The 13,128-nt window shown below is 31.3% G+C and overlaps 1 protein-coding gene across 1 annotated transcript; it reads left to right on the top strand.

Annotated features, from left to right (window-relative positions):
• The first annotated feature begins 1,126 nt into the window (after window positions 1-1,126).
• On the top strand, window positions 1,127-2,251 carry LOC120216313. Its single transcript, XM_039213775.1, has one exon. The coding sequence runs from the start codon at window positions 1,748-1,750 to the stop codon at window positions 2,249-2,251; it is 504 nt and encodes a 167-aa protein (XP_039069706.1). The 5' UTR covers window positions 1,127-1,747.
• The last annotated feature ends 10,877 nt before the right edge of the window (window positions 2,252-13,128 follow it).

Genomic DNA, 13,128 nt, shown 5'->3' with positions numbered 1-13,128 from the left:
TTGTGAAAGTAATACATTATTTTCGATAAAATTAGAATCGATATATCAATTATAGCAAGAGTAGGGTGCATAGCACGTGTTGGTGGGAGTGTGTTGCGTTTTTTTTTTTGGTGAATTGTGTAGCGTAATATTTTTGTTCATATATATTTAAAATTTTAAAAATTATCAATTACTACATTTAAAAGTGTAATTGACTATTAACAATTTTTTAAGGATGTTTGTTGTGAAAGTGTTGATTGAGAAGATAATAAAATATATCTGATATTAATATATGAAATGTTTTTCATTTATCAACACATTACAATCTTGCTATCAATTATTTTTAGTTTATAAAATTTATGAAATTGAATATATACTCTCCCCTCAAAACTTTGAACAGCCATTTAAAATCCCTTGAAAAAATTAGAAACCTTTGAGACAATTTATTACGTTTCAACTTTTAAAATTATCTTATTCAAAACAACTCATTAAAAATTCAACAAATAATATTACTTATATTTTAAATTTTACTCTCACTCTTTTATATTTATCAAAATAAATCAGTCAAATTTATCAATCACATTTTAAAGATAATTATATTATTTTCTTTGATTAAATATACCTCCTAAAATTATGTGTATAGAAAAAATAATTTGTTAGGCTGGCGAATCCAACATGTGGATGTCATATGGCATCTCAAAATATTTTGATAATTTTTTAATTTAATATATTTTAAATTTATCACTCAAAATAATTTTTTTCTAAATTTAATACACAAAATAGTTTTTCTAGTCCCATCCGTGAGAGATTATATGATTTCGAAACTCTCTTTTATAAGTCTCGAAAAATTTATGTTATAAAGAATTAAAGATTAATTTTTTTTAAGTGTTTGCTTCAAAAATATCTTCTAAAACGCAGAGGTGCAGAGGAGGATGGATATTTTTTACCATTCAAATTACTTTTTGAGTCCGACGGAGCAAGTAAGAGTTCGACGGAACAAGTAATTTAGTTCTGCGTTACATAATGTCTTATTCTTGTCTTGAAACTCACTATTCACGTGGAAAGACGAAAAACACCCTTTCTTTCCCACTCATAACGTTCTGTAATTGTTTGTAATTTAAAGAAAATGTTGACCCCAATTCGTCTATACGTACTTCAAATTTCTTCCTTTAACAAAAATTAAATTTCGAAATTTACCCTACATAATCGAAGATCCAATCGTTTTCTCGCTCTACAACACACTCTTACGCTCCCCTTTTGGAAAATGGAGGAAAGCGGAAACAGAGCCGAAGCCATTCGTCTTCTAGGAATCGCCGAGAAGCTTCTACAAAGTCGTGATTTTAACGGCTCGAGAGACTTCGCAATCTTAGCCCAAGAGACAGAACCGCTGTTGGACGGTTCCGATCAGATCCTAGCCATTGTCGACGTTATCCTAGCAGCTGAGAAAAGAATAAACAACCGCTAAGATTGGTACTCCGTTTTACAAATCGATGGCCGATCCGACGACAACGATCTCATCAAGAAGCAGTATCGTCGCCTAGCTCTCCTTCTCCACCCGGACAAAAACAAGTTCCCTTTCGCCGATCATGCGTTCAAGCTCGTAGCCGATGCATGGGCCATTTTATCAAACAGTTCGAAAAAATCTGTTTACGACAAAGAATTGAGCTTGTTTACGAGGATTGATTTAAGCGGCGGCGATCGTTCGAATCAATCCGGTAAATTACCGGTCTCGAGAAGAGGACCAAATCAGGATCGCGGACAATATTGGATGCCGAATACGAATGCCCAAAAAGACAATCAGAGGTCGAAAACGTCTACGTTTTGGACAGCTTGCCCGTACTGTTATAGGTTGTTTGAGTATCCTAGGGTTTACGAAGGTTGTTGTTTAAGGTGCCAGAATTGTGAGAAAGCTTTTCACGCTGTTGATATTCCGACATTGCCGCCGTTGGTTCCGGGGAGAGAAGCTTATTATTGTTGCTGGGCGTTTTTTCCGTTAGGGTTTGTGCCTGGAAGTCCGGAAAGTGAAGGAAAAGCCCCCACCGGTTTTCCGAATTGGATGCATCCTACATTTTCCGAAGTGCCGCCGCATCAGGGCGAAAGAAATGGAGGCTATGAGCAAGTTACACCACCTGCAGCAGTGCCGCCGCAGCCTCCTTCGACCACTGCAGTGAAGGTGGTAGAAAATAAAAGTAATGTGGCTGTGGTTTCAGGTGGGAATGTGACCAATTCAGGCCCAAGGAAGAGAGGGAGGCCGAGGAAAATTCCCCTGTGAGGTTTGATCGGTAATGAAATGTGGTTTCTTTTGTAGCTTTTTTGTTTAGACCAAACCTGACCGAAATGCAGGAACGTTCAAGGCGGTGCTGGAGGATATCGGTGAACTGAGAAGGTAGAATAAGGCAGATGCTGTAACATTGGAATGTTTGGAGTTAAATTTGTAGGTATTGCTGTAGTTATTGCTCTGTTTGTAGATTGTTTTTATGTACTGGCTAGCACATAGGTGATCATTGTAACACCGGTATATTCAGCAATGTCAAGTCAGCTAGCTCTTTCACCATTGATTATGAGCAATTTTATTTATCGGCGTTTCACGAACGTGGACATGAACTTTTGCTTGCAATTGAGAAATTTGAGATGTTTTAGAACATTACCGCAATTGTTTTCATGAACAAAGTACTTGTTCTTTGTGTGTGTTTCATATTGAAAATTGAAACATTAGTTCATTTCATGTTTCATGGATTACATGATAATTGATGGATTGGTGCATCTTGAATGATTCAGATGACTCACTGCTAACGTATGTTAATGACGATGCAAGTGGTTTCAGTTGATTTTAGGCCTTTCGCAACTAAAACCCGAGTTTTGCTTGCCTGGTAGCCAATCTGATTGCAGTTTTCTTTATGTTAAGGGCTTGTTCGTTATCGGAACACTTTGTAATTTAATGCCTTGACCTAGCGATGAGAGATTGTTCCCAAGCCACTTGGTACATTTGCCCTAAAACCTTGAAAATGTGCTGCAAATTAAGTAGCAGATAATGATCAACAATTACCGATAAGCTCTAATCCTCTATTACCTAGGATTATTACGTGCTAGTCGGTAATTGTTGATTCATCTTTCGGAAAACAGTTCTCTTACTTCGGACAATGCATACCATATGATGCAATTTTTGTACAAGTTTTTTCTGATATCTTCAACACAACTGCAGGCATACACAAACACACGCACACATATAAACTTGGCTTGAAGAAACATTGCCTTGAACTTATAAGAAGCTGCCATGTTAGAGGGGGAGACCGACTTTGAGCAACTTGCAAGTTTCCTAGAGCTATGAAGTTTTATTAGTCAAATGCATTAAGCTCCGTTTTGATCTGCATAAGTTCTTTAACATTTTAAAAAGAAAAGACCTTACTCAAGGCTTTAGATGGCCATTGCTTCGCACCGAATTATATAAAGAGAAGTTGATGCCTTAGCGTGCCTTTTTTTTGTTCTTTGAATCTTCATAATGTCGTTACTCGACTTTAGACTCGCAAGGGAACTGAACTTTGCTTCTTAAACCTTTCATTATATTCACAGGATTACCATATTCAAAAATGGATTTATGTCGAATTCAATGTTCACATCTCAAATGCTTATTGAATTAAAATCTTGGATACTTTCTAGAAATTTTCATTCTTTTGCTCCAAGCGGACATTTGATATCATGAAAACTTATAATCTGGACTAGCAAACACGAGTGCTGGTGCTTCTAAAGGCAAGACGTCTAAGCAAGATGAGACTCCCAAGAACAAGCCGAAGAGCCCTAGTACCGATAAACAGGCAAAGAATAAAGCCGACGAGCAATCTAGGGTCAAGAAGATTCAAAGGAAAAAATGACCAAGCTGCAGAGAAAAGAAGCCGAATAGTAGAAACGCCAAGGAAAAGCCCAACTAATGAACAGAAAAGGGGCAAAACTTCGAAGCAAGGTGAGGAGCAGAAAAAATCGAAGACAAATAGCCCAACAACACCCGAAGAGAAAAATCTGTTAAGGACGAGACTGGTAGCCAAAGCTCCTGTTGTTTTCCCCAAATCTTTTTCCTACAAGTTCTTAATTTGTCCCAACAAAAAAATTAGTTCTTAAACCAAATTGTATTCCTCAGCAAGGAACTTCACCCCGGAGAATCTCCCAAGACAAGAACCCGAAGAACAAGAGTGATGCAAGGTCTGGGATTGGTTGCACCCTCGGGTTCAACATTCGACAAGAACGGACTCGTATAGCCAAGTTTCTCATAACAAGTTGCCCATGGAATGGAATGGTACTATTTCAGTCAATTTGTGAAATATAATGGCTTAGATGGCATAGCTATCGACTGTAAACCAACAAAATTTAATTCATCCATAGCCATGGGCAACGATTGGGAGTATGCCTTCCAAAGACTCGTACCTAACGGAATGCAGATATTGAAATCCGAATTTCATACATATTCAAAAGGCTGCATGTTTTCAGCTAAATGCTCTTATTGTTTCTAAACTCCTCCCAATTATTGGTCTTGCTCAATGCCACTTTTTCTCTCCATGTTATCGACTGAAGGAACCAAAGATGAAAAAGTTTAGAGAGGCATTGTCCGTGCAAAAGTTACAGATGATGGGCTGCTTTTAGGGACACCCGTAAGAATGAACAGTGTTCGAAGTTCCCTTTGCCCTTAAAGGACCTTCCATTTTGCTGTGTAAGAGAAGCAAATGTCCCATCTATTTACCATCTTTTGGTTTCCATTTCTTTCCTTAACTTTGTGCCTAACCTTTTTGTTTCACGAGAAGAGGGGAGAGTGTTTTCCGAGTACGTTTTTTAAACTGTCGTTTTCTGATGTTGATCCCCTCACAGCCTTGCGTTTTGGCATTGGAATATGGGAAGGACGTCCCCAGAGCTTTGCCAGCTATCACTCGGATCTTCACTTGTTTTTCTTTCTATGTAGAGTTACTTTCATTAATAGCTCAAACAATGCATTCTCTTGTTCGTAGTTTACTGCTTGTATTTAAATCTTTGAGAGTTATAAATATCATGACAAATAATTTGAGTTGGCACAATCTGAATTATTATTTAAATGTATGAGGGTGAGAGGGATGATAATCTCAAGGAAAAATGAAAAAGTAGAGAATTTATCTTAGGAGAGAATAAAATTTCCTTTCTATTTTTTATGGCGGTTTATATATTTATCTTAGCATTAGTGTCAGGTTCAGGGTAATGATAATTATTTGTAAGCTGACATGATTGATAGATTTAGCCGTCATATAGTGGATTTTGTTGATGATGGAATTGATTAGATTAAGGACTATAATATTATGGAGGAAATAAAATTATGAAGGCTTCTCAAGACTCTTAAATCTTAATAGGCGAAAGATTAAACATAAAAATATTGTTTACGAAAGATATCCGGAAGAGATACAAGAATAATAACATTTTTTTTATTAAATTTAATTACATATACATAGATGTTAATTATTTCTGCTTAAATGACTTGTTCTATTGCTTCATAATTACTTGCATAGGAGACTCAAATCGTTGTTGGCTTAGTGTCGGTAGAAATAATGTAATGCGGAAGAAAGCAAAGGCACGAGACACAAGTAGAGTTGGGTCCGAAAACATTAGGGACGTAAAAATCTAACCTCACTTGCAAAATTGACTATAATAGACTTGAGTCAAAATTGTTTGTGACCCGAGATGGTGATGATCCGAAACCAATTCGAGTCTGAACTGGTGTTGACCCGAACCTGAGTTGGACCAAAACATTTACGACCTGCACCGACCTGAGAACGACTTGAACCCAAACTCGACCTGATAATGTGACAACCAAACTCGACCTGATATGAACCCGAACCCGAGAATAAACTGGTAATTAACCAATATTACTCGATATGTTATCAACTTAACCTGTTATAAACATGATTGTAACTGACTGAACCTGTAATTAATCCAACATATTATTAAACTGAACTGGTATTTACCTTACTTGTAAGTTATCATTGATAAAGTTAGAAAATTATAATTTTCTAATATTACAATGTGACATAATACTTCTTCACAATTTATAATGCATAATTAACTATGATAATTGAATTAATGTATTTACTTTTTATACTTATAAATTGTAGACTATAAATATATTCAAAAAAAATTATTAAATTAATGAGTTGGTATTAATAATAAGTTTAAAATAAATTAGTAATTATCATCATTATATTACTAAATTGACTTTATATATTTATTATGATCATAATATTAAAAAAATAATTATGGCTATTAAATTAATTTTATTAAATGATTCATGAATCATTTTTATGTAATAATTAATAACTTAAATATAATTTATCTTAAATTTTTAATTTATATATTAAATATTATTCTAGTTATTGATAATATTAGAATATGAGAATAAAAATTTAATAACTTTATAAATATTGAAACTAAAAAAATGTATAAATGTACAAATTAAATTTATTACAATTCAATACACCAAAATTACAATTAAATGAAGTAAATAAAATTACGTTGAAATTTAAGCTCTCAGATCATATAACAAAAGTTTTACAAGAGTGAAAATCCGACTTTGCTACCAGTAATTTTTGTTTATCTCAAAATATATAAATATTGCCAACATGATTAAATGGTGGGCATTTTTTTAGCTTTAAAAGCCAAAATAACACCAACATAATTTAACCATGGGTAACTAATTAGATAAGAATTTACAATAGTTCAATTCTACCAGACCAATAACAACAATTTACAAGGCAACAATCAACTAACAAGCAACAATTCATCATTTAGACCAAAACTAATCAACATTCAAACGATTTCTAATCAGTATTCAGACAAATTCAAATCAACATTCAGATCAAGTCCAATAAGCATTTATACCAATCCAATCAATGGTAAAGCCAAGGGGAATACGATGACCAACAATGCCAAACATTTTCAACTTTACTAAACCTACAGAAGTTAAAACAATGGTAAAACATTCATTTATATGCTTGTTGAAATTTATGAAAATTAATCAAAAAGCACTAGCATGCTTGCTTAAATTCATGAAAATTAATGAAAAAAACAATAAATGTAAAAGCAGTAGCACCCTACAATAAATCATTTCAAGTATTAATGAAAATTATGAAATAAACACAATAAAGAAATTACCATAAAAATGAATAATCAAGAAAGAATTATTCACAATTCATTCAAATGTTCTTGTTGTAAATATAAAAGTAGTAGCACCCTACAAAAGAAAAAAAATTATTTAATAAACAATTTAAATGGAATAAACATAAGAAAAATAAAGCAAATCAAATATTTACCTTTAAAGGGAAGAAACAGTAGTTATAGTAAGATACTCTTCATCCCTTTCTTCTAGTTCAAAATCATACAACCAAATTCGAGTTGTTACAAAAATCTCAACATTTTTAGGTAAAAGTTTGGCTCTCAACTTGTTCAAAATACGACCCCCATGCTAAAGGAAAATTTTGAAGCAACTAAAGTAATTGGAATGACCAATATATCTCTTGCCATGTGAGAGAGTACCAGATAAGAAGCATTTTGTGATTTCCAATACCCCAAAATGTCAAACTTAGCATCTTCATTACGAGGAACAAGAGGCAAATTAAAGTAGGAATCAACATCTGATTTTCCAGTCATTGAAGCAGCTAAATTAGCATCAAAATTCTAAAAAGACAAATAAAATAAAATAGTTAGAATTGTGAAAATAAAATAATCAAATTAAAATAATTAAGATTATAAAAAATTGACCTGAAATATATCGGATTTTTTAAATGTTCAAGGTCGATTGGAAGAACTTGACTCACTTGTCTCTAGAGATGTATTACTTTGGACATAAGAAGAACTAGAAAATATATATATATATATATATATATATGACATTTACCCTTCGTTGAACCTCGTCCTCTATATAAAGAACAATGTACAACTCCTTCAAGAGTTGTAATTTATATCGAGGATCAAGCAAAACAACAATAGACATAATCAATGAGTGATCAGACCAATATTTCTCATATAATTCAGACATGGGTCCTGCCATTGCAGAAATGCCTTGACAAGGATCATTGTGAGTATCACACAACAACTTTTCAATTGCAACAACATTAGCCAAATACAAGTTAGAGGTGAGGTACTCAAATCCAGATAACAAAGTAGTAATTTCATAAAATGGCTCAAGAAAATCACAAATTATTTTAACAATTTCCCACTCATATTCAATAATAGCATCTAAGTCATTTTCCCTATTCACAAACAAATTAATGGCTAATTTAGCATCAAGTGCCCTATGAATCATTAAGTAAGTATAATTCCATCGAATAGGAACATCTAGTAATAATTTACCATGAAAAGAAGATTTACAATCTTTAACAGCTAATTCAAAGGCACAAAGTCGAGAATCAGAATAATCAATAAACTTAACAATTTCTCGTAACTTAATAACAAAAGAATCAATTACCTTAAACATTTTTGAACTATCAAGTTCAAAATGTGGGCAGCATATCTTACATGAAAATATTTACCATTGCATGGAAGAGGAGAAATAACATGCAAATTATCTCTAAGTCTTTTAACCATTTTATCATTTGCAGAAATATTGTCAAGAGTTATGGTAAAAGCTTTTCTTTCAAGACCCTACTCGCATATCATTTTTTTCCCAAACTTAAAAATTTACTCAGCATCATGTGGTGGAGGAAAACGCCAAAAAGTTAGTATTTTAGAGTGAAGTATCCAATTATTATCAACATAGTGTACAATGAGAGCAAAATAAGAACGTGAAGTACAAGCAGACCATCCATCACATGTAAAACATATTCGACTTGAAACAGAATGCATTGAATCAAATAGGTACTTATTTTGCTTTTCATGTTGTAACATGCAAAACTTAGTAATAGTATACCTCGAAATATCCTTCACATTAACATTAAGGTAATGATGCAAAGCTCTAAGTTTATCATGCTCAACCATACACAAAGCATAACCATGACACATAATAGCCTCAACAAACAATTCACAATATCTATTTTGATCAAAAGAACTTACCATATTATGATTTTCAGCCAGGAAATCCTTATAAGCTTGGCATTTAGCAGTATGGCTTTTAGGGTTAGATGTACTAATATAAGAACCAGCTTTATACCTTTTTGATTTTGCAATACTTACATTGGGCATAAAGACAACCTTCGGGAGACTTAATAAAGGTATAATGGTCCCAAACAGGAGAAGTTCTTCTCCTGAATTTTGATAAAGCCTTAGTCTTAGAGGAAATAATGTCATCAACTGCTATAGAATATTGATCATTGAAATCTTCTTTAAACAAAAAAACAAATAATCATTTGTTAGAATAGTAAATATAAACAGAAAACAAAATATAAATAAATAACAAAAATAAGTAAATAAACAGAAACTAAATAATAAAATAAATAAAAAAACAAATAAAACAAATAAAACAAATAAAACAAATAAAAAACATAAAATAAATAAAAACATAAAACAATATAAGAATCATCTAATTCAAAGTCCTTCACATTAACATAAGAATCAACTAATAAAAAACAAAAATAACAGAAAACAAGATTGAACTTATAAAAACAGAAAACAAATAGAAAACAAATAGAAAATAGAAAATAAAAACATATAATGTATACATAAAATAAATAAAAAATAGAAAACACAAATAAAACATAAAATTAAAAAATATAAAATTAAAAAAAATATAAAAATAGAAAACAATTAGCAACTAAAAAACAAATAATAAACAGTGGTTTTTTACCTCTTTGGGATTGTTGATCATTTTGATCTCTTAGGTCCACTGCATGAGAAAAAACCATAGTCATTTGTTAGTTACAACCCTCAAAAAAAATAAAATGAATACAATAACAGAAATAAAAAACAAATAAATAATCATTTGTTAGAACATAAAAAATATATTAAAAATAGAAAAATAAAAAAACAAATAAAAAATTAAATTTCTTTAATTTTTTTTAGGTTTACAAATATCTAAGAAATTTTAAGTAACATATTAGTATTTTCTAAAATATGTACATAATTTCAACATATATAATAAATTGATGATTATATTGTATGTTTTCCCCGTTTTATTTTCTTTTAAGTTTATATTTCTGCATGATTTTGTGTTATACTTGAGATTTTAGTAATTTTAGTTGAATTCCTAGTTCCTGGATAGCTTTTGTGTAATGTTATTATTTTATGCCAATTGATAAGTTTTGAAATTGACAGGTTCAAAGGCTTAAACTTCTCGTAGTATCATATATTAAATCACTATTATTAGATCTGTCAAATTTTATTAATTTAGAGCATTTTCATTGTTTTATTAATTTATGTTTTCTAATTTTTTAATAATATTGAACTATCCAATTAAATCAATTGAATCAATAGGTCAATCAAGTTAAACCAAACTAACTCGCAACACAAACACCTTGAATCAGATCCCATAACAGCCTGAAATTACATTTTAATATAACAACTCATAATTACAAATGAATAGTGTCATAACCATTTTCTAGGCGGAACAATTAAATATTGTTTTTAAAAACTGTTACGACTTTTAATTTTGGAAAATTTGGGTGATTTTGAATTAAATTGGATAGAGTCACCATCGACTTTTGGGTTAGGTTGGTCGAATACCTAAAAATGTCTTTTAAAAACAATTTTAAGAAAAATCATTTTTTAAGACAAAAGCTGGTCTGTGTTTACCAAAGATTCGATTAAAACGGGTTCGAGAGTCGGTTACGCGTGAGGAATGATTAGCACTCCTACAATGCCCAAAATTGGTATTGTGTCGCTTACACGTTGTCTTAATGGTGGAAATCATAAATCGAATATATAGTTAAAAATATTATCCGTTTATTGAAAATTAATTAGTTTGCTTCAATAAAATTAATTACATAAAATTTCTTTTCAATTGACATTAATACTTAAAATACTAACGTAATAAAATATAAAATTAGTGATAAAATAACAAAAATAGAAATTTAAAATACCAAAATATCACAAACAAAAACTTAAGGTATTAAAATAATAAAAATAGATAATTTAAAAACTAAAATATTAAAAATAGAAAATTAAGGGTCTAAAATAGCAAAAACATACACTTAAAAGATTAAAATAGAAAATAATAGCTTTAATGACTAAAATATTAAAAATCAACATTTAAGAGACTAAATGGCAAAAACAAAAATTTAAAGTATTAAATTACAAATAAAAATGAACTAAGTTTTCAAAATTGAAAATGCTAAATAATACAAATATGAAAATAACCTAAAAATGAAACTTAAGATTAAAATGTAATAAATAAAAAACACGAGGGCTAAATCATGATGAACCCAAATATAAAACAAGGATTAAAACGATAGATTTATAAACGTCATAACCAAATTCAAATAACATTAAAAATACACAAATACATTAAATTAGTGAATAACATGTAAGATTTATAAACATTATGCCCAAAGTTAAATATTAACATAACATGTAATAATATGACTAAAATATAAATAAAAAAAACATGAATGCTCGAAATAAAAGTAATAAAATTATTTAAATGACTAAACATCAATATTACAACACACAGGGGACTAAAAGTGCTATTGGACCCCTAACGAAAACACGCTGAAGGTCCCTCTACTATGCGACGTCGTTTAGGGCAAATTATATAAGCCCAAAAATGAGCATTGTTTAACACTCTCCTTTCATTTGATTCATTTTAAACCAACGAAGAGAGATAGAGAGTTCTCTTGAACTCTCTCAAATAATGAGAGAAATACCACGGCGGTCCCTTTTTCCAAAAACCACACAGAAAATCCTAGATCTAGGATGATACCTTTCGAAATATTAGAAATACGGTGGTCCCTTTTGACTTCCTTGTGTCTCATCCGATCAAGGTAAGGATTTCTCACCCTTTTATTTATTTCGATGATTTGTTTGGATATGGCTCTCCTCTGTTTTTTCTCCGGTTCCATCCCACTGTTCGAATGCCTCCTATCTCGAATATGATTGCATGCATTTATAGTGAATATTGGTTGTTGTGTAGTGGATTTTCCACTAATGTACGGATAGTGGTAGGGCATGATATCAATTTTCTGGATTTGATTTGGCTTTAAAAATGCTTAATGGATCTCCATTGATTTTGTGTTTTTTAGTGATATTTGGCGTAGGCAATGACAATGGTTACTTTGGATGGCTCGACGGTCGGCTCGACGTTCACTGTTGTGTTCTGCAGCGTGTTCGGCGGCGTCTTGGACGTTGGCAACGGTAACGATTGGATGATAGTTTAGTTTAGGGTTTTGAAACCCTAATCTAAACTGAGTTAGTCATTGGGTCGGTTTGGGCTGGATCCGGGTTGACTTCGGGTACAGGGTCTGGTTCGGGTACTTTCGAGTCGGGTCAAATCTGGGCCTGGATCCTCAGCCGGGTCAACTATTGTAGTTGGGTTCACTTGGTGGACTGATGGGTTGTATTTGTTTTGGGCCTCATTTGTTAGGCTTGGATTAGCCTGCAATCATATGTAATAAACTAATTAATAATAATAATAATAATAATAATAATAATATAAATATAATATTTTTATCCCGGACAAAAACAGGTGTCTACAAATAGTACAAAAGGAATAATAAATAACAGAAAACAAAACATACTACTAAAAAATAGAAAATGAAAAGAAATAAAAAACAAATATAAAAAACAAAAAGTAAATAATAATAAAAAATACATAACATAATATATATATATATATATATATATTAACACATTTTAAAAATAGAAAACAAAAACCAAATAAAAAAATAAAACATTGTGATTTTCTTGTGATGGTGGATCATTTTGATTTCTTTGTAGGTCTCCATGAGAAAAAAAGATAATTATTTATTTGTTAGAACCTAAAAAACAAAAAGTAAAAAAACCATGACTTTTTACCAGAGAAATTTATCTCATACAAATGAGAATCCATCGAATCTTAAAAAATGAAAGGATTCAGTTGAAAAAATGAAAGTAACCAAGAATAGAAGATGAGGAGTTAAGAAGATGGGTAGTCACGAACAGTAGGTAAAGAATCAAAAATTTTTGGAATGAACAATTGATTTTTTCTTGGGTTTTATGAAGAATAGAACTATAGAATAT

The sequence above is a fragment of the Hibiscus syriacus genome, unplaced genomic scaffold, assembly GCF_006381635.1.
Source record: "Hibiscus syriacus cultivar Baekdansim isolate YM2019G1 unplaced genomic scaffold, ASM638163v2 tig00110160_pilon, whole genome shotgun sequence".
Lineage (NCBI taxonomy): Eukaryota > Viridiplantae > Streptophyta > Magnoliopsida > Malvales > Malvaceae > Hibiscus > Hibiscus syriacus.
Note: the sequence above shows the minus strand (reverse complement) of the source record. Positions and strands in the feature narration are given on the sequence as shown.

Excerpts from the sequence above, each read along its gene's own strand:
- LOC120216313 (XM_039213775.1), top strand. The coding sequence starts at position 1,748 with ATGCCGAATACGAATGCCCAAAAAGACAATCAGAGGTCGAAAACGTCT.